At 34.2% G+C, this 24623-nt stretch overlaps 2 protein-coding genes across 3 annotated transcripts; one reads left to right on the top strand and one right to left on the bottom strand.

The window, feature by feature from the left end:
• On the top strand, window positions 1-24623 carry LOC116352139. Of its 2 annotated transcripts, XM_031784474.1 has the most exons (15): window positions 1-803; window positions 3500-4051; window positions 7192-7509; window positions 7641-8522; window positions 8597-8797; window positions 10507-10587; window positions 20217-20848; window positions 20971-21745; window positions 21863-22177; window positions 22278-22416; window positions 22485-22663; window positions 22730-22877; window positions 22944-23155; window positions 23630-23813; window positions 23898-24623. In XM_031784474.1, exons 2-15 carry the CDS (start codon window positions 3964-3966, stop codon window positions 24229-24231), a joined length of 4488 nt encoding a protein of 1495 aa, XP_031640334.1. In that variant the 5' UTR covers window positions 1-803; window positions 3500-3963; the 3' UTR covers window positions 24232-24623. The 2 variants fall into 2 exon arrangements, with proteins under 2 accessions (XP_031640334.1, XP_031640335.1); XM_031784475.1 differs by lacking the exons at window positions 1-803; window positions 3500-4051; window positions 7192-7509; ... (1 more) ...; window positions 8597-8797; window positions 10507-10587 and adding an exon at window positions 17594-18575.
• On the bottom strand, window positions 4131-5714 carry LOC116352140 (leucine-rich repeat-containing protein 70-like). The gene is made up of 2 exons (XM_031784476.1): window positions 5608-5714; window positions 4131-5346 (listed from the first exon to the last, which is right to left on the bottom strand). The coding sequence occupies exons 1-2, from the start codon at window positions 5616-5618 to the stop codon at window positions 4503-4505; spliced, it is 855 nt and encodes a 284-aa protein (XP_031640336.1). The 5' UTR covers window positions 5619-5714; the 3' UTR covers window positions 4131-4502.

Below are 24623 nucleotides of genomic sequence, written 5' to 3'. Positions count from 1 at the left end.
GCGCATTCGATTCTGTATTTTTGTGTGTCTAGTACAATTTTGTTTTTTTTTGCAAGATTGAAAACAATCAATTGGATGTTGTTCAGTAGTTTTTATTTGTCGATCGAGTTCGCACGCGCTTTTGTTCTTTTTTCCGTAGTATTTTTATGCGATTCGATCGCATCGCTGATATAGTATATACGTAACAAACATTCAATTCATTCTATCTGTGATTTTTATTCTATTTTCGTGTGTTCAATATAAAAAAAATATATCAGCAACTACAGCGAATGAATACAATTCGTGCTTTTGTTGTTATCAGTGTACACTCTTCTCACTCTCGATCCCATCGATGAACAATTTTGTAAAACTTTTACTCACTTGAATGGAATGCAAGCAATAACAATAGAAACAATAATAACAACAAAAAAACCAACCACAATATGACTACAGAATTAATCAATATCAACTAATTGAATGCAATGCGATTTTAATCTGATCAGTGAAAATCTACTCGATGCTTAATTGTATACATTTGAGAGAGTGAGCGTGTTAAGCATTATAGCCAGATGTTATCGATATCTTTTTTTGTTGTTGTTGTTTTCAAACTAATCGATGATAGTGATGTTCATCGAATTGGTGTTACCTCGACAGTGTGTACCTAGCTAGTGTTTAAAAAACTTGTTGAAACAATAACTGTCCATTGTGTATGTGTGATTTTTTTTGTATTGAAAAGATTTTGAATTATATCACAATTTATTTAGACAAAACTGTTCATTTGATGCCAATAAAAAAGGGAGAAATAAAGACACAATTTCCGTCAGGTGAATTGATAATATTTATTTTTAAAATTCGCACACAATTAAACGTGTTTGCATTGGAAAACACGTCCAATCGACATTTTTCCAAATCGAAACATTTCTATTGCGGCACACTTTGATGACACAAAAATTTATGCACTTCCATTGTAGAAATGTGACTTTCTTTTTATGACCAAACAAAGATAAAGATGCACTCTCTTAATGATCCATTTTCATATAAAATCTCCATTGTTTTTGGTTAGTCGCGATTTGCGAAGAAGAAGAAAAAGCCTGACGAACTAAAAATAGAGATGTTGAAGTACAATGCATCGTAAATTTTCGGTAATGTACTCAACTAATGTTTGATTTCACCAAATTAGTACAAAGCAGTTGCACTTTTGCGGTTAAGCGTTTATAGCGACAGCCGTTGATGTGATAATAAATAACCAATTCTTGGATTCGCTCGTGTGAAACAGTGCTAGATCCATAATTTTGTATTGTTCGAAATCATTTTCGTCATCACCAAAGTGTTGCTCTTGTGATCGCTCACAAGCGGAATTGGGTCACAGAGAAAGGAAGAAATCAAATATAAAAATAAAAATAAAAACAGAGAACGAAGAGAACAGAGCGAATAAAATTGAGTGACCAATTGCATGTCATCATCGGAAGGTGTAATTTTGGGTAAATGTGCGTGCATTAAAATTAATTGACCTCCGAAATAATTGTGAAAATAATAACAAAACGGTGCCGTCGTCATCACTGTTGTTGGTCATATTTATATGTATGGTTTCGCCTCTCATATAAAATAGAATCCAGTAGATTGAAACAATTGAAATGGTGCCACTGACAAACAAAAACTAAACAAAATAATAGTTATTTCACAATTTCCGAAAGTTCTGCGTATACATTTTAATTATTTTTTTTTATTGTGTGTCCTGTGCAGTCATCATTGGCATTGCTTTTATTTAAACTGATTCTTGGGCGAAAGTATTGATATTATTGTCATCAGCTGTTTGTGATTCATGCGAAAGAGAAAAAAAAATCACTTTCCAATCACAAATAGCACTTTCATGCATCGGATACATCGAATGTGACTAGATTGCTATCGATTCGATTGCAAAATACCGAATAAATATTCTGAAAAAATGTGTTAAAAACAACAACAATGCATTAAAAATAAATAAACAAGCACACATTCATGAAAACGTTTTGTTTCTTCTCTTTTTTTTTGTCTCTATCGAAATCGCACAAAAATCGTACATTACATTGATTAAATCATAGTTTATCGCCTACGGTGTTCCGTTCGCAATACACATTAAACAACAACAAAAAGTAAAACAGAATTTTTAATTTTCATTCTGGCCATTGTTTTATCGCTCAATTGAGGCAAAAATTTTCATGGTCATCTCTCATCAAATATCACTGCATCTCAATACACATGTATATATTTGGATGGTTTCCATTCAGTGGCTCGTAAATGTGAGCAGTTATTGTTGTTGCCCTTTTTTGTAGCAAATATGGTGATTTTAAAGATTCTAATCTAAGCGATGTGTGTGTGTGTGCCGCTTTTTGATGCGCGACTCACTGAACATTTAATAACAATAAAAATTTAAATTAAACGACAACATTCACAGTGATCATCCATCGCAGACATCCACACATAAAAAAACATGCAGACCGCATCACATTTTGGCGGTGTGAATTCAAGTTGATCTGCTCGATGCCGATTCTCTTTCGGTTGAGTATTTTATTGTAATGCGTGTCATTCGTTTTGCGAATTCTATAATGATCATTAATCAATTTCCCATTTGACCTAAATTCACACGTTTTTTGCACACGATTTTTTTTGTTCAAGAACTGTCCGTCCCATTTTGAATGGTACTTTTTTGCCTATCACAATCTTCTATAATTTATTCGGTCAATCGAAATGTCTAAATGGTTCAGAACAAATCTCAAACGTCATCATCGTGGAATGAAGACGAGAAAGCGATCGAATAGAATTAATGTCAACATTTGTGACACATTCCAAGGGAAAAAAAACATTCGGCAAAGATCTTCCTATCAAGTGAAAGAGGTATAGATGTATAATATTGTGCAGAGAAATCGTTAAATGAGTCTGCTATTTTATATGCTAATTCGTGAGTGCAAAAATCTTACCTACGATTATGTTTTTAATCGGTTTTGATCGAAATCAACAAACATGAACGTTGTGATTTCAACTTATGCTACAAGTATGCTCCTTCATTTGCTCTATTTGAAATCTAGTAAAAAACAAAACGTTTTTCTACTTCTTTTGCTTTGTGGCGTTGTGTGTCTTTTTTTCTTGATCCACAATTCGGTGTTAATACCACAAAGAAAAAAGTAGAACGCGAAAAAAGTTCACGCACCAAAAAATCAGACGAAGAATTTGGTTTTTGTTCGTTCTACGAATTCGCATGCAAAATATAAAGAAGAAAAAAAAACATAAAGAGATCATCGAATGAACACATAACGGATTTGCTACGATAATCTGGTTATATAAAAACAATTATCCATGAAAAATAAAAGAAAGTCAACCGAGAAAAAAAAAAAACGAAAATTAAAGAAAAAAGAACACAAATATTCACATATCATAGTATAGAGACAAACGACAAGAGAATCTTGAAATCGAATTATATCCACGCAAAACAAACTTGGTGAAAGAATTAAATTTCTCCATTTCTGTCTTTCTCTCATTTCAGCGGCGTGCAGAACGACGAAGAAGCCAAGGAGTTCGACTCACAAAAGAATGTAAAATGTACCACAGAATTAGTTTTCGTCTGGATAATATTGGTAAACCATCGTTTCATCACAGTTGAAAATCATGAATTCAAGTCCACATAAATCCGCAATATCGATGAGTAGCTAAAGGAATTAGAAACTTGATCTATCGAATAAAAGTGTGCGCTTGTTTCTCCGAATGAAGATGAAATGAAACCCTTTCAAAGACTTCGTGAAACCGATAAAGTAAATAAAGTGATTAGTGTTAAATAAATCAAATAAAGTGATTAGTGTATTGATCGCGATTAAGAACGTTACTGTGAACGGGAGAAGGCTCTTGAGAAGCCAAACAAACATAAATTCATTTACAACATCTCAAATCAATTTGATTGATTCATTCGAAGAAATAAATAATAATAGAAAAAAATACAACCGAAGGAATAAAATGCTCAGTTTGATTTTATTGAGTATTGGTTTGATCAGTGCCAAATTGCCATATATCAGTGCAGTCACCATAGATAATCAAAACGATGGTAAGCATAGATCTTAAAAGATCTCAATTTGAAATTAAGATCTAAAATCCGGGTGTTGAGAAAATTAAAAGAAATAGAGTTGTTTCTGCATAAGTATCATTTATTATTAAATTACAAAAAATCACATTCCAAGTGTTTAATAATTTTATTGGAAAAATGTATCGTGGTTTTATTTCATCAACTGGCAAAAGAATTGATTTAAATAAATAAACAGAGTTAATAAATTTAGCTTGAATAAAATCGAATATGATGAAATTCTTATGATTCGAAAATCTAGAGCAGTATTTTTGTCATTTAGAAGATCCCATTTATTACTTATAGAAATAATTTTTGTTACTTAATGTTTACAATACAACAAAAAAGTGAAAATGTGTGTATACAGTTTGTTTTTAGTTCAACTGTTTTTTGTTCGTTTTGTTTGTGATTCTAATATGATTGAAATGAATGATACTTAATAAATGACACTCAGATTATGATTAAAAAACGGTATGATTGGATATGGTGGCCGTAGTGTATTGCCGGCCAAATCAATTAAACGAAATATTCCGCCACGTTCTGATTTGCTGCCAAAGCTCAATATTCGTTTAATTCGATTGCTGCGCAAGAATAATTTCACACCACTGGCACCATGAAAGATGTCACCATCAAAATCACTTTCGATTAAATTATCGCTGAAATCAACGTATTTTATGTTAACCAAATCGCGCATCCATTCGGCATCAAGTACAGTTAAACGATTGTTGTTCAATTGCAAATGTTGTAAGTTGATGCAGTCACGAAATGCATTCGTGTCAATTGTTTCGATTGCATTGTGCGATAGATCAACGGTATTCAAATTTGGTAAATGACGAAATATTCCGGCCGGAACGTGTTCAATTTGATTGTAGGCCAATTGAAGCACTTCTAATTTTGTAATATTCTCAAAATTATGCGGATAAATTGCTTTCAATGAGACATTTTCCATTCGCAATGTGATTAAACATTCGAACGTATTTTTATGAATGAAAAAATTCGACGGTATATAACGAATAACACTGCGTCGAACTATCAAATGGCTAACATATCGACCGCATCGTTCTTTGGCAAAATGATCGTAATGTGCATTCGGATCCAATGCATAGAGACGATGTGCATTACACGTTCGATTTGTAATAAATTGCGGTTGCTTCAGCGACTGAAATGCGGCTGGGCTACTATTTCCGGGAACCACAATCACGGCTTCACTGTTCTCAAGTTGACCATAGCACAAAGCCACAAACAGCAATAGCCATTGAATTGGTACTTTTATGAATTGCCTATGTGCACGAGATACAGAGAAATAAAATTATGAAAAAAATCATCATCATCAAAATGCATTTGTTCATTTCTAATCTACTGCTATGGTCTCTCTGCACTGATTGCACGAACACAAACTGTAAATAATATTTAATTTGTTTTTTTTTTGCTATGTCATTTGCACACACAAACACTCTGTTTAGAATCTCAGAAAGAAGTTTTAAATTCGCGCAAAGAACCGAAAGATAGTCAGACAGACAGAGAGCATTCCGTTAACTTACCGAGCGTTCATGTCAACTGGTGAAGTTTGAATGAATTATGAAATTGTGTGTTTTTGTACAAAAACAATATTTCGTTTCAGAATTTACGCTAGTGACAACAACAATAATGCATTAATATATAGAGACGATCCTTCTCTCTTTAGCTCGCATATCACGCGTTGACGCAATTTGCGAACTGTCACATTTTCTTCTGATAAAGTAAGTAAGGCCTGAACATGTTGTTGTTATTTCTTTTTTTCTGTGTGTGTGTATTTAAATGTTTCAGTCCCTTTTTCCGTCAATTTCTCGTTTATTTCCACGCTTCATTTCATTTCTCGACATTGTTGTTGTTATTGTTTTTTGTTGGTTTTATTATTTCTTCTCTTTTTCTTTTTGATTTCTATTCATTGCTGTCTTTGACTTGAAATATATTTTTGTATTGAAATTTCCGGCGAGAAAAAATGCACCGATAATAGCATTTAAACGCTATATTTAAAACCAGAATAAATATAGTCCAATAAGTTAAGAAAATGGTCGTATACTTGTATATTAAAATTGTCTACTTAGACGACATACACAATATTGTTGTTTCTTCTCTCGCTGCGCGCGTATTCAATTCTGAATGATGTTTCTGGAATAGAAAATAGGAGAAAGAGAAAACATTTGTGTACGATTGAAATGGAGTTAACCAATATCAGAATTGAATTGGTCGTGTGTTATTTTTTTGTTTCTGGATGTGTTCTTGTCTTGAATTGTTATGGGTGGTGATTAGGCTCTCTTGCTCCCGTTCGGCGACACAAACGACCGCGCTCATTTGATTTGTAAACACTTTTAACATATGTATGCACAAGTATGCGTGGCCCAAGATGGCAAGAGAGAGATATATTTTTTTTCATGTTACACCAGAGCACGGCAACTGAAAAGAAGAGAAAAAAACGAGCAATCTCGATTGCACGCACACCAAGAGGCCATCGTTGTTATTGTGATGCAAATCGCATGGGTCAATAATTTGCTTGTTGATATATTTCTATCATTTTTTATTTAAATTTGTGGTTTGTCGATTGGATGGCTTGTTTTGTCCACTTTCAAATGGAAAAAGTGTTTTTTTTTGTTGTCTGGAACCGCGAGAAACGGAATAAATAATTTTGACATTTCATGAAATCTCAAGTGATTAATTGGTATGTGTGTGTGTGGTGTGCACATGTGTATATTCGCTGAGCGATGCTCATATTTTGTACTGTATGGATGATAACAGAATCAATTTGCGTTTCGTGACGCATTTCGAGCCCACTAAAATAAAAATCACACTCAATATCACAGAATGAACGATTATCATACAAAGTACGCGCGCGATTTTTTTTTATTTTAGTTTTTGTTGCTGTCATTTGATGCTGTTTGAAGATAGAGAGACATAGAGATTTCATCATGTAATGCAATTTCATGAAGGCTTGAAAAGAAAATCAATATAATTGCAATTGAGAGACAATTGCACAACGCCTCACCCATTTTGATGACACAACAAATAAAATTGATCACTTTATTCCCATTCCGAGTTTTTTCTTCAATTTAATGAATCGTATTTTTTTTTCTTTGAATTTTGTACAGCCGAATGCTTTACACGAATATACAAGGAAGCGATGATATTGCCGAGCCGGGTATTTCGGACGAGCGAAACGAATTCGATTCGGGTGTGCAAAGAGTTATGCATGATTGAGGGTTCGCGATGTCAATCATTTGCATTGGGCATTAGTTCAATTGGCGGTGGAAATGGTACATGTCAACTATCGAGCGAACGTATTTTCGAGCATGCCAGTAGTGGCCGAAAACCTCGCGGTACAATCTATGATCCCGATTTCAATTTGTATCAGCGCAAAGAAAGTTGCCGCATTCAGGACAACAACGAAATGCCACCGAATGAAGAAGGCAAGTTGTTGTTGTTGGTTTTTTTTTCAATCGTTTAAATGGGTCGCGATAAATTTCATGATAACATACTTGTACTTATCTATTTTTTTGTTGTTGTTTCTTTTTTTTCGTTTGTTTTTTCTTCATTCTAGAAATGCCTATGTTGATAACCATTCAAACCGAAATGCCAAGTGATCGTCCAGCAATTCCAGTGATTACGATGACCGCAACAAGTACAACAAATACAAACACAATGATATCTAATGATGATCGCATACCAACAATTCAAACTACATCAGACACATCGACCATGAACGATGTCACCTCATCGTCAATAAATCCAATGAGCACAAATTCGATGAGCACAAATCCATCGATGCCAGACAAACCTGATACAACAATGTCCAATAATCAACACACATCAAGCCATCCATCGATATTTTCGAGCAGCAGCAGCAGTGGTAGTAGCAGTAATACGGGTACGAGCGGTGGTACAATACCGACAACAAACATGTATCCAAGTTCGATTGATAGCACTAAAGGGCCTGGCATTCCACCAACCATGATAACAACTACAATGGATCGCTTTCCATCGACGTCAACAACATATGGGAGCACAAACACGATGGACGTATCAACAAATGAAGTGAAACCGCCAACATACCCTCCAATTTATATGAGTAGCAACAAACCAGATGATTTCACTTATCCATATTCACCAAATTATCAAGACAAATACAACTATTATCATGAAATTTATCCCGTTTACACATATCCAATGATATACGAAACAAGCAATTATCCAAGTAGTTACATTCCAAGCGATAGTGGTAGCAGCGGTGGAGGATATGGACAAAATGTACCAACGATGAGCTATACACCAACTGTTGATTACTATGGAACAACGCCATCGATGATGACCACTTATGGTGGAGGAAGCAGCAGCACTTATGGTGGAAGCGACAGTCCCAGTTCATACGGAGGAAATACAAATGGAGGTACCACCATTCCAAATACACCAACTACATACATGGGTAACGGTTGTTGAATAAGAAATGCGATCCATTCTTTCGATTATTTCCATTTTTTCACATTCAATCATCTCTAGGTAACGGTTGGAGCAATGCTGATGATGTTTATAGACGTAAAAATGGTGGACGATATCCGGAGTATGATAATTCTGGAGCATATCCAGAAGGTAAATATTATGGAAGTAAAGATATTGGATATAATGGAACGCGTGCACCATCCACCGTTCCATATATACGAACCTATTTCAATCCTGACGATTACAATACGAATACAAAACGTGAGTATATGATGAATTTGAGCTGATAACCATCCAAAAACAACCATCATCAAGTAGCTGATCGCCCATAGTTCACATGTTATGCAGTCATGTAGATAATATTATAACGTAACGGCAATTTTGCAAAATCATCATTTTCATTCCAGGCGACGATTCGAATCTTCGTATCTTTTCAACTATCGACAAACACAAAAACGGTTTGAAAACTAAGTTGTCACATTTTATCATTGAAATTTGGTATTTGCATCAAGTTTTCAAAGTATAATGTCGTTATAGATTAAAAAAGGTTTAGTTTCGATATTCGGCTATATGTATCTATATATCGGCCGCGAATATATTAAAATCCCTTCAAAATCATATTCGACAAAACTTAACTCATGTTTGATGAATATCAATGATAAGTCAATTGCCAATTTTGACGGCTAGACACATTATTTGCGATGAAAAAAAAATTAATTTTAATACAAACTTTTCGAGATGAATACCCTGATCCAAATAAGTTTGGCTTATATAATACCATCAGCTGTTTTAAACCAATTAACTTCACACTTCTAGTTCAAATTATCGGTTCACTGCGCTTCAAAATAACCCGATCTGTGTGTTTTGTGTGCCGTTGATGAGCACCCAAAATACTATAATATCATCCGTTGCCAATATAGACGATGGTAACGTGTTTTTTTTAAAATTCATTATAACGATATGGTATAGACTTGTCAATAGAGTTAAAGTTCAGTTATTCCAAACAATGATATGCTTTATAATCGGATTCATTGAACTTAGTCCTCTGTGTTGAGTCAATATCAGAACAACAGCAAAAAAAAAGAGATTAATTGAATTAAAAATTCTATCGTCGAAAGCATTCCATTTGCTTAAAAGAGTGCGGAGTCTTCTTAGTACGCGGTCATATTAAATTAGAACATAGTTGAATGATGATGGAAAGAAAAATGCAAGAATTCCATCTCAATCGATCACACATAATCTTCGAGCAGCAAATCAAATTCATCATGTCATTTTGACTTACCAGCATATCTGTGCATCAGTAATTACATATACATTTGGATTATCATACATTTTCTTTTCCGCCATTATTATTTTTTTTTCTGCACTGATCCTCAGCAGCATTCAAATGTAATCCATCAAATCCTGTCCATTCCGTTCAAATTCATCCATCCAACATTCATTTTCGTAGAATTGGCAAAGGGTCCCAAGTAATATGTGTGTGCAATTGGATTTTCGATTTTGAATTAAAACAAAATATGCTTGCCATGATGCTGGCAAGAAAACGTGAAAGAAATTCAATCAGATGTTAAGCCGATATGTATATCATATTGACTTTAATTGTGATGCTTTTTTTTCTCTTTCTCTCTTCGCCAAAGTCAATGAGCAAATCTAATTACAAATAATAGGCTTGGGACTCTGTCGATGGTCACTAATTGTTTTTGTGTGCTTTTCCTCAAACGTGTTAGTCATTCAATTCCATTTTCAAGCGACCATTAAATTTATGCATATCCATCCGCATTTCGAAGAAGAAAAAACCCATTCAAATCCAAATATCCTGAGTATTTATTATTTTCGCTCATTAAATTTTTAAATGTCATTTGTTCCTTCTTTTTTTTTCTAAAATTAATTATTAATTTACTATTGTGATTATGGTGGCTTTTGTACTTCTATTCTTTTCGTGTGCGACGAAATGATCTATTCAAATGTAGATAAGCCAAGCAGTGGAAGCGGTGACGTCAATGGCGGAAGCAACTATCGTCCATCTACGACATTGGACAATCGACAACGACGTAAGTACTCACTCATATATTGTATACACACAAAACCATTTTTGCCCATTTTTTCGACCAATCAAATGCCTTATACTAAATGGCACCAAATTCGTTTTGAGATAAACAAAAAACGCACCAAGAATTACTGTATGGTATTTTTGTTACTAGATAAATAAATCCTAATGCCAAAGACAATCATTGAAATTATCCTAGCGCTTATGAATTTCCGGCACATAATACTGAATGACCGCGGTTTAATCACGTTCACAAAACAACAACTAGATACGTCGCAATGATATAAACACATAAATATACACATTTCTACATTGTTTTTATTTACCATTTTGTTGTTGTTCTTGTTATTTTAAAATGCAAATGCAAAATGCTCAAAAACTAAATAAATAACACTTTGAAAAAGAAAAAAAAGTGTCAGTCTTTTGAAATGAGCTCTCATTTAATTATCGTTCGCGTTTATAATCGCGAGCGCGCAAAAATTTCAATTTTAAAATCGACGATGCATGCAACGCCTATGAACTTTAGCAATAAATTTTCCATGCTACTTTAAAATCAATGTTACAGCATTGTGAATCGCGTCATTTTTTTTTCGCTCTCTCTTCTTTCTGATGTTTGTTGTATAAAAGCGTCAACAATTTATAACAACAGCAACAAATCGCACTTTTGAATGACATCGCACACATGTTTTGGTTGCGCGCCCGCGCGCGCACACGATTTGCATCTGATTTGAACTCGGCGGTAAATTCTCATGATCCGAACGAAGCACCGAACAACAAAACTATAAAATTCATATTGTTGTTGACTGTATAGCCTCTGTTAATTAATCATTATTCACGTTGCTAATTAAGTAATTTCATAAACAATTAAGTGCCATTTCGAATTCACCAATTTTCAATTATCGTCTTCGCGCTGCACCTATGTCTATTACCGCACACAAGACTGGGCAGTTATTTTTAAATGGACCATTTTGTTGACCCTGAACCTATTCATTGTTTACAATTATAACAATGTATAAATATAGAAAAGTATTTTGCACAGCTAAATCAAATGAGCACTGGGGGGACAAACCAAATGATAAGCGGTGAACGAGAAAAAAAAATGTCCATTTTTAGAATATGGGAATCATATACGATTGTATGAAAACATTTCAATGCCAAGTGATAATAGCGATATATTAACTTTTGGTTGTGAAATTTTATAAATGATCTCATTCATTGCATAAGATATATACTGTCGGTCGCCATCATCATCGTCACTACTATCTTGAGCAAATTCCCATCAAAACAGCAAACGTTTTGAGTGTGAGAAATTTCACAAAAGCCAAACTCTTCGAAAATTCAAGGTGGAAAAAAGAGAATTACTTTTAAAATGAGAATTATTGGGTAATTAACACTTCAATTACTTCAGTGACCACACATTTTGTTTTCCGCATTGCATTGTGCGTGCTCATATCCATATTCTTTTTTTCCTCTTTTTCTCGTGGTTCATTCAATTAATCGCCAATTAATTGTGGAATTAGATACTTTGCCGGAAGAATTTCAGGAATTCGAAAGATGAATGCGTAACCGCGACATATAAATTACTTTTAAAATTGACGGCGATTACCTCATTTAATACCATTTTATTTTATGACATCGTGAAATTCAAACACCGAAACGAATCTTGTCCATCGAAACTGCGTTTAAAAAAAAAATCTAAACTTGAAGGATTTGGTTTTCTAAGAAACTTTTTTAAAATGTGAAATGACAGTCAGTTTACAATGACGCACACTAACAATTGAGTTTTTAGCCACTAGATCCGGCTAATTGAATCTTTTTTGCACGCAAAGGGTACAATGGGAATCAATTAGGTAGCAATTGATACACATCTACAAATGAATCAAAAATCCAAGTTCCGGTTCATTTCTTTCAAATTATTGAGTGGAATTCTTCGAAAACAAATATGACTGTTTCGCTTTTAATTTATGCTAATAAGAATCAGCTTCAATGTAAAAACAAAACAAATCTCTTGTCATCATCATGACTACATCGTAGCCTCATCATATTTTGAATTCTAATGCAAAATCGCACAAAATTCGATTTTTTTTTTGATAAACGCAAATTTTATGCAAAAAATGTTTTGCAACAAAGTTATAGTTTCGTTTTTTTTTTTAAATCGGCAACCTATTATGATGACACACATGGCAAGTGGAAAAATTAAATACAAACTTCACATTTTCGTCACTTTTACTGAGCAATGTATAGATTTGCCGCCAATTAGTTAGTAAATGATGTGTTTGCGTTGTTTTCTTGCTGCTTTCGTGTGCGCATTTCTGGTGCTTAAGCCAATAGTTTCTGATTGACATAAATTCAACAAGTAGTTTAATATTCCTTTGTTCCGAATCATTCTTGTTTCACGATGAACGTGTGTGTGTGTGTGCGCGGTTTTTTTTTTTTTGCTCTTTTCTTTCATATCGAACACGGTTTTCATTGTGAATGTGCATAGCCGCGTACATTACATCATCTATGTTCATTTTATAACATTAAACAGCAAAAAAAATATGTCTCTTGCATGTTTCTCTCACACATATGAGGTTAGAGCTTTGATGTTTTCAACTTCGTCTTCTACGTAAGCTTGTGTTTTTTTTTCTCTTCTTCAAACAACGGCGTTGTGCTTCAATTTTATCTTCATCTTTCGGCCATATCATACGTAAGCTTGCTATTCACCATGTGCCAAGTGAATAACGTCTATATTATTATGCCCATTAGAATTTTGGCATAATTCAGCGTTCAGTCTACTGGAACCAAAAACTAAATGCACACAATTTAATACGGAACAAAATGAAGTGTATTCGTTTGTTTGAAATCGGTGCTCACGAATGCAAAAAAGCGCAAATCCAAAATATACATACATTGAAATCGTACGGCTACCACTACGGTTTTATTAACATGTTGATTTTTGAGGCAAAAAAAAAACATTCTTGAAAAAAAATCCAATCTGTTGCTTTCCATTCAACATCGCATTGTTTGTGTCATGTCATCAAGTGCATGAATTATGAGACCGCATCGAACACAATATATCGTTCCATATATGAGCTGCCAAATTAATCGACATACACACATCGTTCGAAGAATTCTCTTTATTTGTACTTTTTTCTACTTCGTACCGTTTTTTTTGTTCGATTCACATCGAATTGTAGGGTCGATCAATCGATGTATTTGTTTTCACATGGTCAGCTGGAATGCCAAGATTATGGCGAACGGAAGCCAATTAATGCGATTACAATCTCACAAAATAAATAGCATCAATATTATGTGTGGTAAAGCGAGTGTGTCATGAAATGAAAAATTGATTATCAACGTCACATATCCACAAAAATTAGACACTTAATTCCAAAAACATACATCTACAACGACAATCATTCTTGACAATTACTATTTGATATAATAAAAAATGGCTCTGTTGATGTGTAAATAATAAATGTTTATTGTCAAATACAGCAAAAGTGGCAAAATCAATGACATACGAAAAACGATAATAATTAAAAGTTCAAAATTGCATTTGCAACTACTTAATAAAAAAAAAACAATTTCAATTTGTCGTTTTCACAAAGCGAAAACATCCAACAAAAAATGGCTCAATTAAAAAATGAATATATCGATTTCAGATTGGTTTGAATGCGATTTTTATTTTTTGTTGAGCATAAACCATGTGCGTATTTATGAGGTTTACTACTCGACCGCTGAAAGAATGAAAAAAAAATGTAATTAAAATAATTTCACATCATATACTCTCAATGAAATAGTTGCACAATATTTTTGTATGTGGCTGAGTTGAATTTGACCGTCAATAAATCAGGAATATGAATTGTAAAGTGCTTCAATTTTTTTTTTTTGTAAAACCGAGACACAATAATTTTATTTCATTTTATGCGATCTATGTGTTGTGAGAGGTTTCAAATAAATAGTGCTGGAGCACTCATTGAAACCATTTCCAGTTTGATTGGTGGCAATATGCGTATGCGCACACACACACACATATGACAGGCAATGGTGTTCAGGTGTATAACAATTGCTTCCGTTAACTAAATAACAACAGAGCGCCAAATAAATAGCTTGTTATATTCCCATTGTTGTTGCTTATTTGCTATTTAAAATGCCCATATACTACCGAAATATATTCCGTTTATTTTACAAAGGCACAAAGAGTGAAACAGAGAAAGAAATGAAACAAAACAAATACACACCAATGAAATTGGGTCATTCAAGATTCAAATCACTAAATCGATACACATAATAACACGATTTTTATGCATATAGTATAGATTACGAGAACTATTCACATCTTTCTTTTCTCTCGGGCGGGCACTATCGTTTGTTGTTTGGCAAATCCATAAAATATAGCATTAAATTGCAATCGAATCGAGAGGGCCCAATTCGATTATGTCATAATTGGATCACATCATTGTCAGCATAGCATTTTCATTTGGAGCTAATGTAGAAAAGCAAAAGCAGGTGAATATGGCATTAAATCCATTTTCATTGCTCGAAGAGCGAAACGCAGAGAGAAATAGAAAGAATAAAGAGAGAGAGAGAGGAGAAGGAGAGAGAGAGAAAGGCAGTAAAATAGAAAGATAGAACAATGTTATTTGTATGCACTTGCAATAAGCACACTAACTTCTGTAAAAAGATAAAGAAAATATCGTATTATGTAAACAAACGCCAGCTCAAATTGGAATAAGATGCGCTTTAATGTAAATGTTTTGCGTATGCTCTTATTTAAAATCTGCTACAAAATTATCTTAAGCCCTGTGACAATGTTGTGTTTGCCATTTCGACAATAGCAGAAGAGGTGCTTCATTTTCCACCCGAGAAGTAATGCACTTTTCGAGACAATATATGACATTCATTTTCACTGGTACCGGATAAACTTCTGTAAGTTCATTTTTTAAGCACATTTGCCGTTTTACTCAACGGATTTATCCTTCAATCATTTTATTCAAAAGATGCCGTGTTCAAGATAAGCAAGATTTTAAAATAATAACGAATATATTGCAAGTGCATTTACACACAAATGAAAAAAACAACAGTTATGATTTTTGCCGAGGCAAATGAAATGTAAAAACACACTTATGATTGATGACCATTGAATTTAAAGTGGGAATCTCGTATGCGATCTCGTATTGAGCTCAATTTTCAATCGTTGGGACCACTTGAATTCATGAATTTATTACATCGACCAATTACATATTCACTGGCGATCTATGCCTCATATTCATGTTGGGTGGATGGCTGTCGTATGCACGTGATTTTCGGACCTTCAAGTTCTCGGCAAAAATGCATAAATATTTCAATCTTATTTGGTTTGCACACAAAAGTCACACCGATACGCATAAAATATAAATTTTTCTTTGCCGATTTGTATGATGGCCGCCGAAACAGCAGAAAAGGAGCCCCAGAATCAAATACATGGGGCCGTTACACTCATAAATTAAACACTATTCATTCGCATAGTGTGTGTGTGTGTGTGCTGTACTGTACTCATGTGCATAATAATATCTTCACTTGATGGACACATTTGTTTTCGAAGACTGGCTGCTAATGAATAGCAGTATACAATACAAAGCACCCACAAGACAAATGAATTGAGCGAAGAATAAAAAAGAGTTGCGAGCAAAGAGCATTTTAACTATAATCAAATGCGGCGGATTTAATCTGAAAACTATAAACAATGTGAAAGAGAGAATAAAAAATCATAGCCTCATAAAAAAACAAAGAGGGAACAAAATCACGGCAACGGCACAGTACAAGCTAAGTAAACCATATGCGAATAGAGATAAATTAAAGACAGATATATATTTATATTATAAACAAAAATGCTGAAAACTTTCAAGCTGACCGAACACGAGAATGGATTTTGTCCTTGATTTTTGTTGAAAAGTTATACTCATCAAGTAACCTGGTTGAAAAGAGAAAGAGAGAGAGAGAGAAACTGAGATGAACGACAAGTGAATCTGTCTCGTAGAATTCGCGTGCCAAAAAAAAAAACACACAAACATCATCTTGCGTTGGTCAGTAAATTGAAGCATGAATTCGCCAATATTTCACGAATCAAAACACAAATACATGCGCAAAAACGAAACATAATGTAGACGCAAATATTGAAACGGCACGGGTTTAAATTGAAACAAAAAGGGTGTACCAAACCATTGTAAACCAAATGCATACCATCAACGGTTAAAAAACAAAAAGTCAAATAAATTTTTATGGTTATAAAAACGCATTGATCGTTTGCAATTCATCGAATCAAATATGCATGCCGTTTGGAATTTTTAATGTTTTTTCGGAGCAGAGTTTACCATTAATGCTGAAAGATGTGATGGTCAGTCCGATGTATAGTACTTATTCGATTCGATTTTTGGTCGTTTTATTGTGCAATCGAGTGGCGGCGGGTTGATGTGCGATTGCACTTTTCGCTTAATCCAAAAACTAAAAATGTGGTCGGTTGATTTTTTGGATTTGAAGCACGTAACACACACACTCGCATCAATGTCTATCACACGGCGAATCCAAAAGCCCATTGAATTGAATAAAATGTGAATATAGTGGCATCAAAGAAAAAAGGGCGCGCACACCGCCAAATCTTTTTCAAATGAAATTGTACATGATTTCACTCATTTTCGATTGAACTGCAAACACACAAACGCAAAAATTGAAAACAACCAAACAATACATATGACTCATAAACAAATACATTTTATGAGCATACGTTAAACAATAACCACAACAATAGTAGCATAAAAGAAGCACCCCACTACGAGCCCAAAATGAAAAAAAAAACGGCCAAAGCCAAATCAAGCACACGCACACAGGCACACGCCCGCACATCAAGTGCAGAGGAATAGGATCATTTATCGAGATAGACAGACAGACAGACCCATACACCTAGCGTGACGAGAGCGCAAAAGAAAAAGAAGAAGAAAACTTGTACGAGCTCATAGTGCTTTAAAATGTGGTAGCAATTGCCATTTTGCAAAGTTTACGAACTGGCGCGCCATAACAGCACATACTTATAAATACATCATACAAATGGTACTTCAGTTTCAGTCGTCTTGTCTTCATAAGCATAATCAAAAGCAAAAGTTTTCATACGGACAATATTGAAGAGGACGGAAAAAAAGACACACAAACAAATTAAAAGTCATTGGTGTAGCACGTTGTGTTTTGTTTTCTTTCGGCTCCTCATTGTCACATTTTCACGCCGAAAAGAAGAAAATTGAGGAAAAATCGGTGCAATCACTTGCGATCATTTCTTCGTGTGATAACAACTATGCCTACCAATAGTTTTGTATTATAAATTTTCTGTGATTTATATATATATAGATTTGTTTTTCCTGTTGCTTTATATTCCGTGTATTTGATTAATTCAGTAAATAAAGACCGGGTTCGAATATGTGCCTATGACAAATGTTTGCATTTGATGTCATTTCCTATTTTGACTTGGAGATTATTCATTAAAAGTAAATAAATCAATTTTAAATAGTGAGTGAGGAGTACGCATAAAAAGTGGCTTGTGTTACATCCATATATACAATTTATTAAATTGAAACAAATTCGCTTTCGTTGCGTTGATTTTTGTTCGTATTTAAAGTAACATGTTATAGAAAAAGTGTAAACATTGATTGACAACTGATGCCAATTAGTGCAAGCAACAACATGAGATGAGATAAGAATAATCATTTGCTCATTTTGAAACGGAGAAAAAAGCGAATATTTGTGCAAATAGACATAAGAAGACGAACGCACTCGATTATACATATATTGCAATAAAAAATAATAATAATAAAACAGAATTGTGTGAAGATCTTCGTGTCGAAGAAGGTGACAATATGCAACAAAAAAACGGCAGACGATCACAATTTCCGCCTCAATCGTTGATTCATTTCATAGCATGTGCGTTGATACTGTGCGTATCAATTGATTGTACGATAATTATTGTTGAAGATGCCAAAGGTATGTGTATGTGATGAGCATTGATAGTGCATTTTTATTTTACATGATTTACCTAAATAAAATTTATGAGATGAGCACAAGCTACCGGCATACATTTCGGAATGCTAATGTAATTACGCTTACTTAATGATTATTTGTTTGTTTGTTTTTTTGTTCATTTTGATGGAGTATGTCGTGCTCAACGAGGCTTGGGTAGAACACAAGGCGCACACGCACACATTTGTTCATTGATAATCTATACAATTAGACATTCTATAAAACCGTGCATTATTATCTGGCATCGAATCGATTTTCTATTTGTTTTGTGAGTGTGAGTAAAATTTTGCACTGGCGATTTGCGCATTCAAGCATATCGTCGATGACGGAATCTGCTTCTCATTCTATACAGTTGTCGATTGATCATTCAGAGGAAACTGTATATTCAATGAGAACGATAAGCGATCGAAATATTCACAGCTCATAATCTAACTTTAAAAAAAAATAACGGATACTCAATTTCATTCATTTGATTTTCAAAGGTTGCTTTTTTTTTATTCATTGATTCACTTCATCAATACGATACATGTAAAGTTATGGCATGCAATTCGTGAAGAAAAAAAAATGTGAACAATTGTAGACGAATTTAATGGGGAATGTGTCGCCAAATTAGTTGTGTTGATGAGCATTTTATATGGTTGCACACAAAAAAGTATACTCATTCGGAAATTAAGTCTCAATTGAAAGACTGCTAAGGTCATATGCTTGTCGCAAATGCGAAAATGTTTTAGTTTTATTTTTCGCCGTTTTCATCTAGATTGAATGCACGGTCAAAGAAATTAACTTACACACATCGATTGGGAAATTGGTTAAGATTCGATCTGAATTTTACCATCACATTTTTTCGTTTTGTCAATTTCCAGCTGAGGCGAGTGTTGGAAATGTAGGTTTTTCGATTGCAAAACTGCATAAGCGCTTCACATTGTTTTCATTTTTTTTTGTTTACAATTCGAATTTATTTCTCCCATGAAATGTTCAAATGGCAACGAACCACATGAAACACATACACTAATAACTATATTTTCGATGGTGTTTTACTCATCGCTGCTATTGTTTTCCCGATGCTATTTATTGGTGTGCTCAAATGTACGACTACTGGTTTCGTTTTTTTTGTTTCTGTAAAAATTTTAATTAGGTAAACAATTCGATGCGAACTAAAAACAGACAAACCCAAGAATATATGACTTGTATACATTTCAATGTCACGTACATATAAACTTTTTGTATGTGTGTGTGTATGTTTTTTTTTATTAGGTTGATTAACATATTTCGGATTTTCTGTGTGCGATTACCCATTAAGATAAAAAGTGTGCGCATCGCACGCGACCCAATATATACACGGCATGTTGCCGAGACGATTTTTCATTTTCTGTACTTTGTGTGTTCCCTCAATTTATTTTTCATATTACATGGTACACATATTGTGATCTTTTCCCTTTCATCACAATGTATTGAAAAGTTGAATGAAGCTTTTAGTGAATGAACAAACAAAAAAAAGATTCCAATTTTAAGCAGTGTTAATCGATTTTTCTCTTCTTCTTTTTTTATGAAATTCATTTGTTTCATCGTCGTTTCTCTTTCTTATTTTACGTAATTTTGGAATAGCTTGTTTTAGACGTGCATTGGCCGGAAAACGTGTGGCACCACAATGGGTACGACATACATTAACGTGCGAACGAGTTGAAGATTGTCAAACTGAATGCGCTCTGGAGAAGCGATTTTCATGTGAAGGTTTCAACTATCGACTGGATCCAAGTGGACAAGGTCAAGGAATTTGTGAATTGATTGATGTTCCACTTGCCGAAATGGACATTTACTCAAGTCCCAGTCGACGTGATGAGAATCTTATCTTTCATCCAGACTATGATTATTATGAACGCGATCGAAACGCGTGTCGACCATCATTTTGTAAAGATTGTGGCAGTGGATCATTTGGTGGAAAACCGTATTTACCTCGACCCGAATCACATCCGCCCACAAAATATTATCCAGAACCACCACCTTCGGTTTACAGCGATGGCGGCGGCGATCGTCATAGCGATGATCGTGATCACACACCACACTCAGGTGGCAAACCATATCTACCAACGCCAACCGATTACAATACACCACCAACAACGTACCGTCCAATCGATAACTTTAAACCTCCATACTCAGATTCAAGACCATCACATAATCGTGGTGGCGATTATCATAGTTCGGACCGTTTCCAGCCACCATATGAAAATACAGCAATTGTAAGTATTTATTTTATGCTCAAATCATTCAATTTTCATTTCTTGAGTCAACATTTCATTTTCTTGAAACAAATGTTAAACTTTGACTTTATATTAAAAATGATGAAATCTTACATTTTCAGGATAAATACCGTCCATCATCATTTGATTATCCACATTATGAGCATCGCCCGCCGCCCGATTCATATGAATACAACCGTTATGATTCACATAGTCATTTCTCATCGTCAGGCTATCGACCACCTCCCAGCTATGATTTGGATCGATATGATCATGTAAAACCAGTCGATCGTCCGATTTACTCCGAGATCTCAATTTATAACGATCCACCACCACATTTCCCAAGACCAAGCTATACACAAGAAAATGACTATCAGCCACCGAGAAGACCACCACCACCACCGGCACCACCATCATCTTCTAATGAATATTTGGGCCCGTACAAACCACCGATGCATGATTCAGGCTATTCATCGTATGGTTATCGACCAAAAAAACCGGACCATTTTCCCAATCCCAATTACTTGGATAGAGAACGTGAATCACAACCACCTATACACAGCTATAAACCACCACCAAAATCACCACAATCTCAACCATTCATTCCGTATACAATCAATAAAGAGGCGAATTCATGGGCAACTTATGGCGGTACTTATGGTGGTTCACAACATAATAATCATCAATCGCAAGATTTCTGGGGTTTAGCAAACGATTTCAAACGAAATGATGCCAATTTCAACTATTTCAATTTAGGTAATGGACCCAAAGTTAATCCAAACGATAATGCTGTACTTAGCTATCCGGGTAGTAAATATGATAATGGACTTTCATATCAATATGATAAGGATAAAAACTATTATGGAAATTTATGGACACGACGTCCTGGTCAAGATGGTAAATATTTCAATATTTCTTGTTTTCGTTTGATTTCGAACAGAGCTGTTATAATAGCACTGACTTTGAAATACGAATTTTTTAATTGTTTCATTTTATATTGAATGGCATGCGTAGATTGTTCGGTGAAAACAAGTGAAGGTTTTCGTTTACACAAAGCTGTCACCCGTTACGTTTATAATGTTCCGACTGTAACTGAATGCGAACGAATGTGTTACTCGGAAACCAAATTCCGTTGCGTTACATACAGTTATAAATACTCACCACATACCAGGGATAATTGTCTATTATGCGATCGACCAATGAGCCATTTGGATTACTATACGGACATCGAACCAAATCGTGACTACGACATTTATTCAATGTCGGACGATCCACAGATGTGCTCACAAATGGCAAACACCCATAGCCGTCACGAAAATAATAATGCACGTAAGTGAAAATCAACATGGTTCGCAGTGAAGAACTGAACACTTTTTACAATGCCTCAAAATTTTAATTTTCGCCATTTTTTGTGTATTTATTTTAATAGAATGCTTCTTCAGAGCAATCGATTTGACAAGATTTTTTAAGTCAATTGTTCGCGACTCCTTAACCGTGCGATCAGTTGGCGAATGTGAAATGGAATGTATCAAAACAACCAAATTTACATGTCGTGCATTTTCTTATAGGTAATTTATGGTGGTTCGCTTATTTGGTTGTGTTTTTTTTTCAAATCTATACACAATTGTAATTTTAGGTATGGACCAAAGACGCCAGGCAGTATCATTGATAATTGTCAATTGTCCGATTGGCCCGTTCGTGATATGGATAAAGATCGTCATTTGATACATGACAATACATTCGATGTATATGAGCGAGCCAGCTATGGACATGGATGCGAGATTCAACCAATCACCGATGACAAACACAAGAAACGTATGATATTAAAACCATAAAATTAATTTAAAAGAAATAAAACTAAAGTATATGCTTCTTCTACAGTATGCTATTTGGGATACGGTTCACCGGCCAAGCTGCTCTCGTCAGCAATTAAAAAGGTTGTCTCCGTTCCGACTGAACTTGACTGCAAAAATGAATGTATTCGTTTGCGTGAAAATTCACCATTCAAATGTTATTCGTTTAGTTTTGGGTAACTAAATTTAAATTTGCCCTTCTTTTTGATAAACTCTCTCATTCATGTTCAAAAAAATTCCAGTTCACAAGCGTCAACATTCAACTGTGAAATGTCCGATTTAGATCAAAGCGAATTGAAATTGAATGTTGATTATGCGCATACAAATGATCGTGATTATTGGCTGTTTGCATGGAATCCGTTCGATTTAACATGTCGCGATAAAGTGGCCACCATTGGTGGTTCAAATCGTGCAAATAACGATCGTCGAATGGATATATTCCGAGAAAAAGATGGTAAAAGGAAAATATACGCATTATGCACTTAACACAGCACACACTCTCATCAATATACTCAATAACAAATAGAGAAAATCAGAATAAAATAATCAGTATTTTTTTTGTAAATTAATGTATAAAATTAGGATTTAAAAAAAAACAGTTACTAATTGTGCAATGCTTTCTAAACATGAAAATCCACCGAATAACACACCCAAAACACTCCTTGACGTGCAATCCTTTTACATTGTGTAATCAAAATGACACAGTTTTTCTGTGTCAATGTATGTAAATATGATATCTTCGTGTAGAGCCACACATAATAACAAAATATTATTTTCATATAAAAATTGCTTACAATGAAAATAATGATTAGTTTAGAATTTAGCAAGAACCACAATATTTTCCACCTCACAAAATAAATTTTAATGAGAAACAAAAAGAACATAAATTAATGTGTGTGTACCGCAAATTGAATAAAAACTAAACCAGGCGATAACACCTGGAGTCACTTTACGGTATCGGGAAAAGCATGTCGACCTGGATCAAGTTGTAATAAAAACCTTGTGACCGGTTTCTATTCGTGCGAACTTGATGGCGATGAAGTCGGTGCGTGGGATTATTGCTGCAAAGCTGATTATCCATGTGGTTATTCACAAGGTTTCGATTATCCATGGTTCGTTATTTTTTTTAAATATTTTTTTGAAATAAAATAAAATTAATTTTCCCGAAATTAATTGGATTTAAAAAAAAATTGCAGGTGTTTTGTGGGTGAAGGTCCAGACCAATGGCGAACATGTAGTGATCGATATTTTCCAGTTAGTTCCAGTGGTGGTAACAGTCATATGTCAAGCAGTAGTAGCAATAATTCGAATAAAAAGAAAACATCACCAATTTCATATACAAGCAATAAACGAAAAGGTTCCAACACAAATGACTCATACCATCAACAACCTCCACGACCCGGTGGCCTTCAAAATCTCGAAGACATTGCGTCGGCTCGTCTCTGGCCAATTACATATCTATATAGTTCTGGACCGCCAAACTCAACCGAACTCAGTAATTTTGTTGATTGCAATAAAGAATCATGTTAAATTAAATATTAACCATACACAAAGAACCGATTTATGAATGAAAAGTCGAAAAGATATTTTGAAAATAAAAAAAAGTTGGGTTTTTTCTTCATTAATTTCAAAAATTATTTTGAAATAACAGTAAACACGAGAGATTATTCATGTTTGTAATGAGAAAAAAAAACAAGCGACAAATTACAAATGTACCTTTTAATCGATCATCATGCTAATTCTTCAAAAAGCAACAAATAACTAAATGCAACTGTTGATGAACGTATTTTTAATATTTAAATTAGCATTAAGATTGAATTAAAATAAAATAAAAAAAATTCCATCTATACCTAGGAAACAACTACAACAAAATATATTGATTGCATCTCTATACTAAAATCGTAACATTTCTCTTAGAAATA

The sequence above is a fragment of the Contarinia nasturtii genome, unplaced genomic scaffold (assembly GCF_009176525.2).
Source record: "Contarinia nasturtii isolate CC-2019 unplaced genomic scaffold, AAFC_CNas_1.1 Cnas_scaffold_187, whole genome shotgun sequence".
NCBI classification, from domain to species: Eukaryota; Metazoa; Arthropoda; class Insecta; order Diptera; family Cecidomyiidae; genus Contarinia; species Contarinia nasturtii.
Note: the sequence above shows the minus strand (reverse complement) of the source record. Positions and strands in the feature narration are given on the sequence as shown.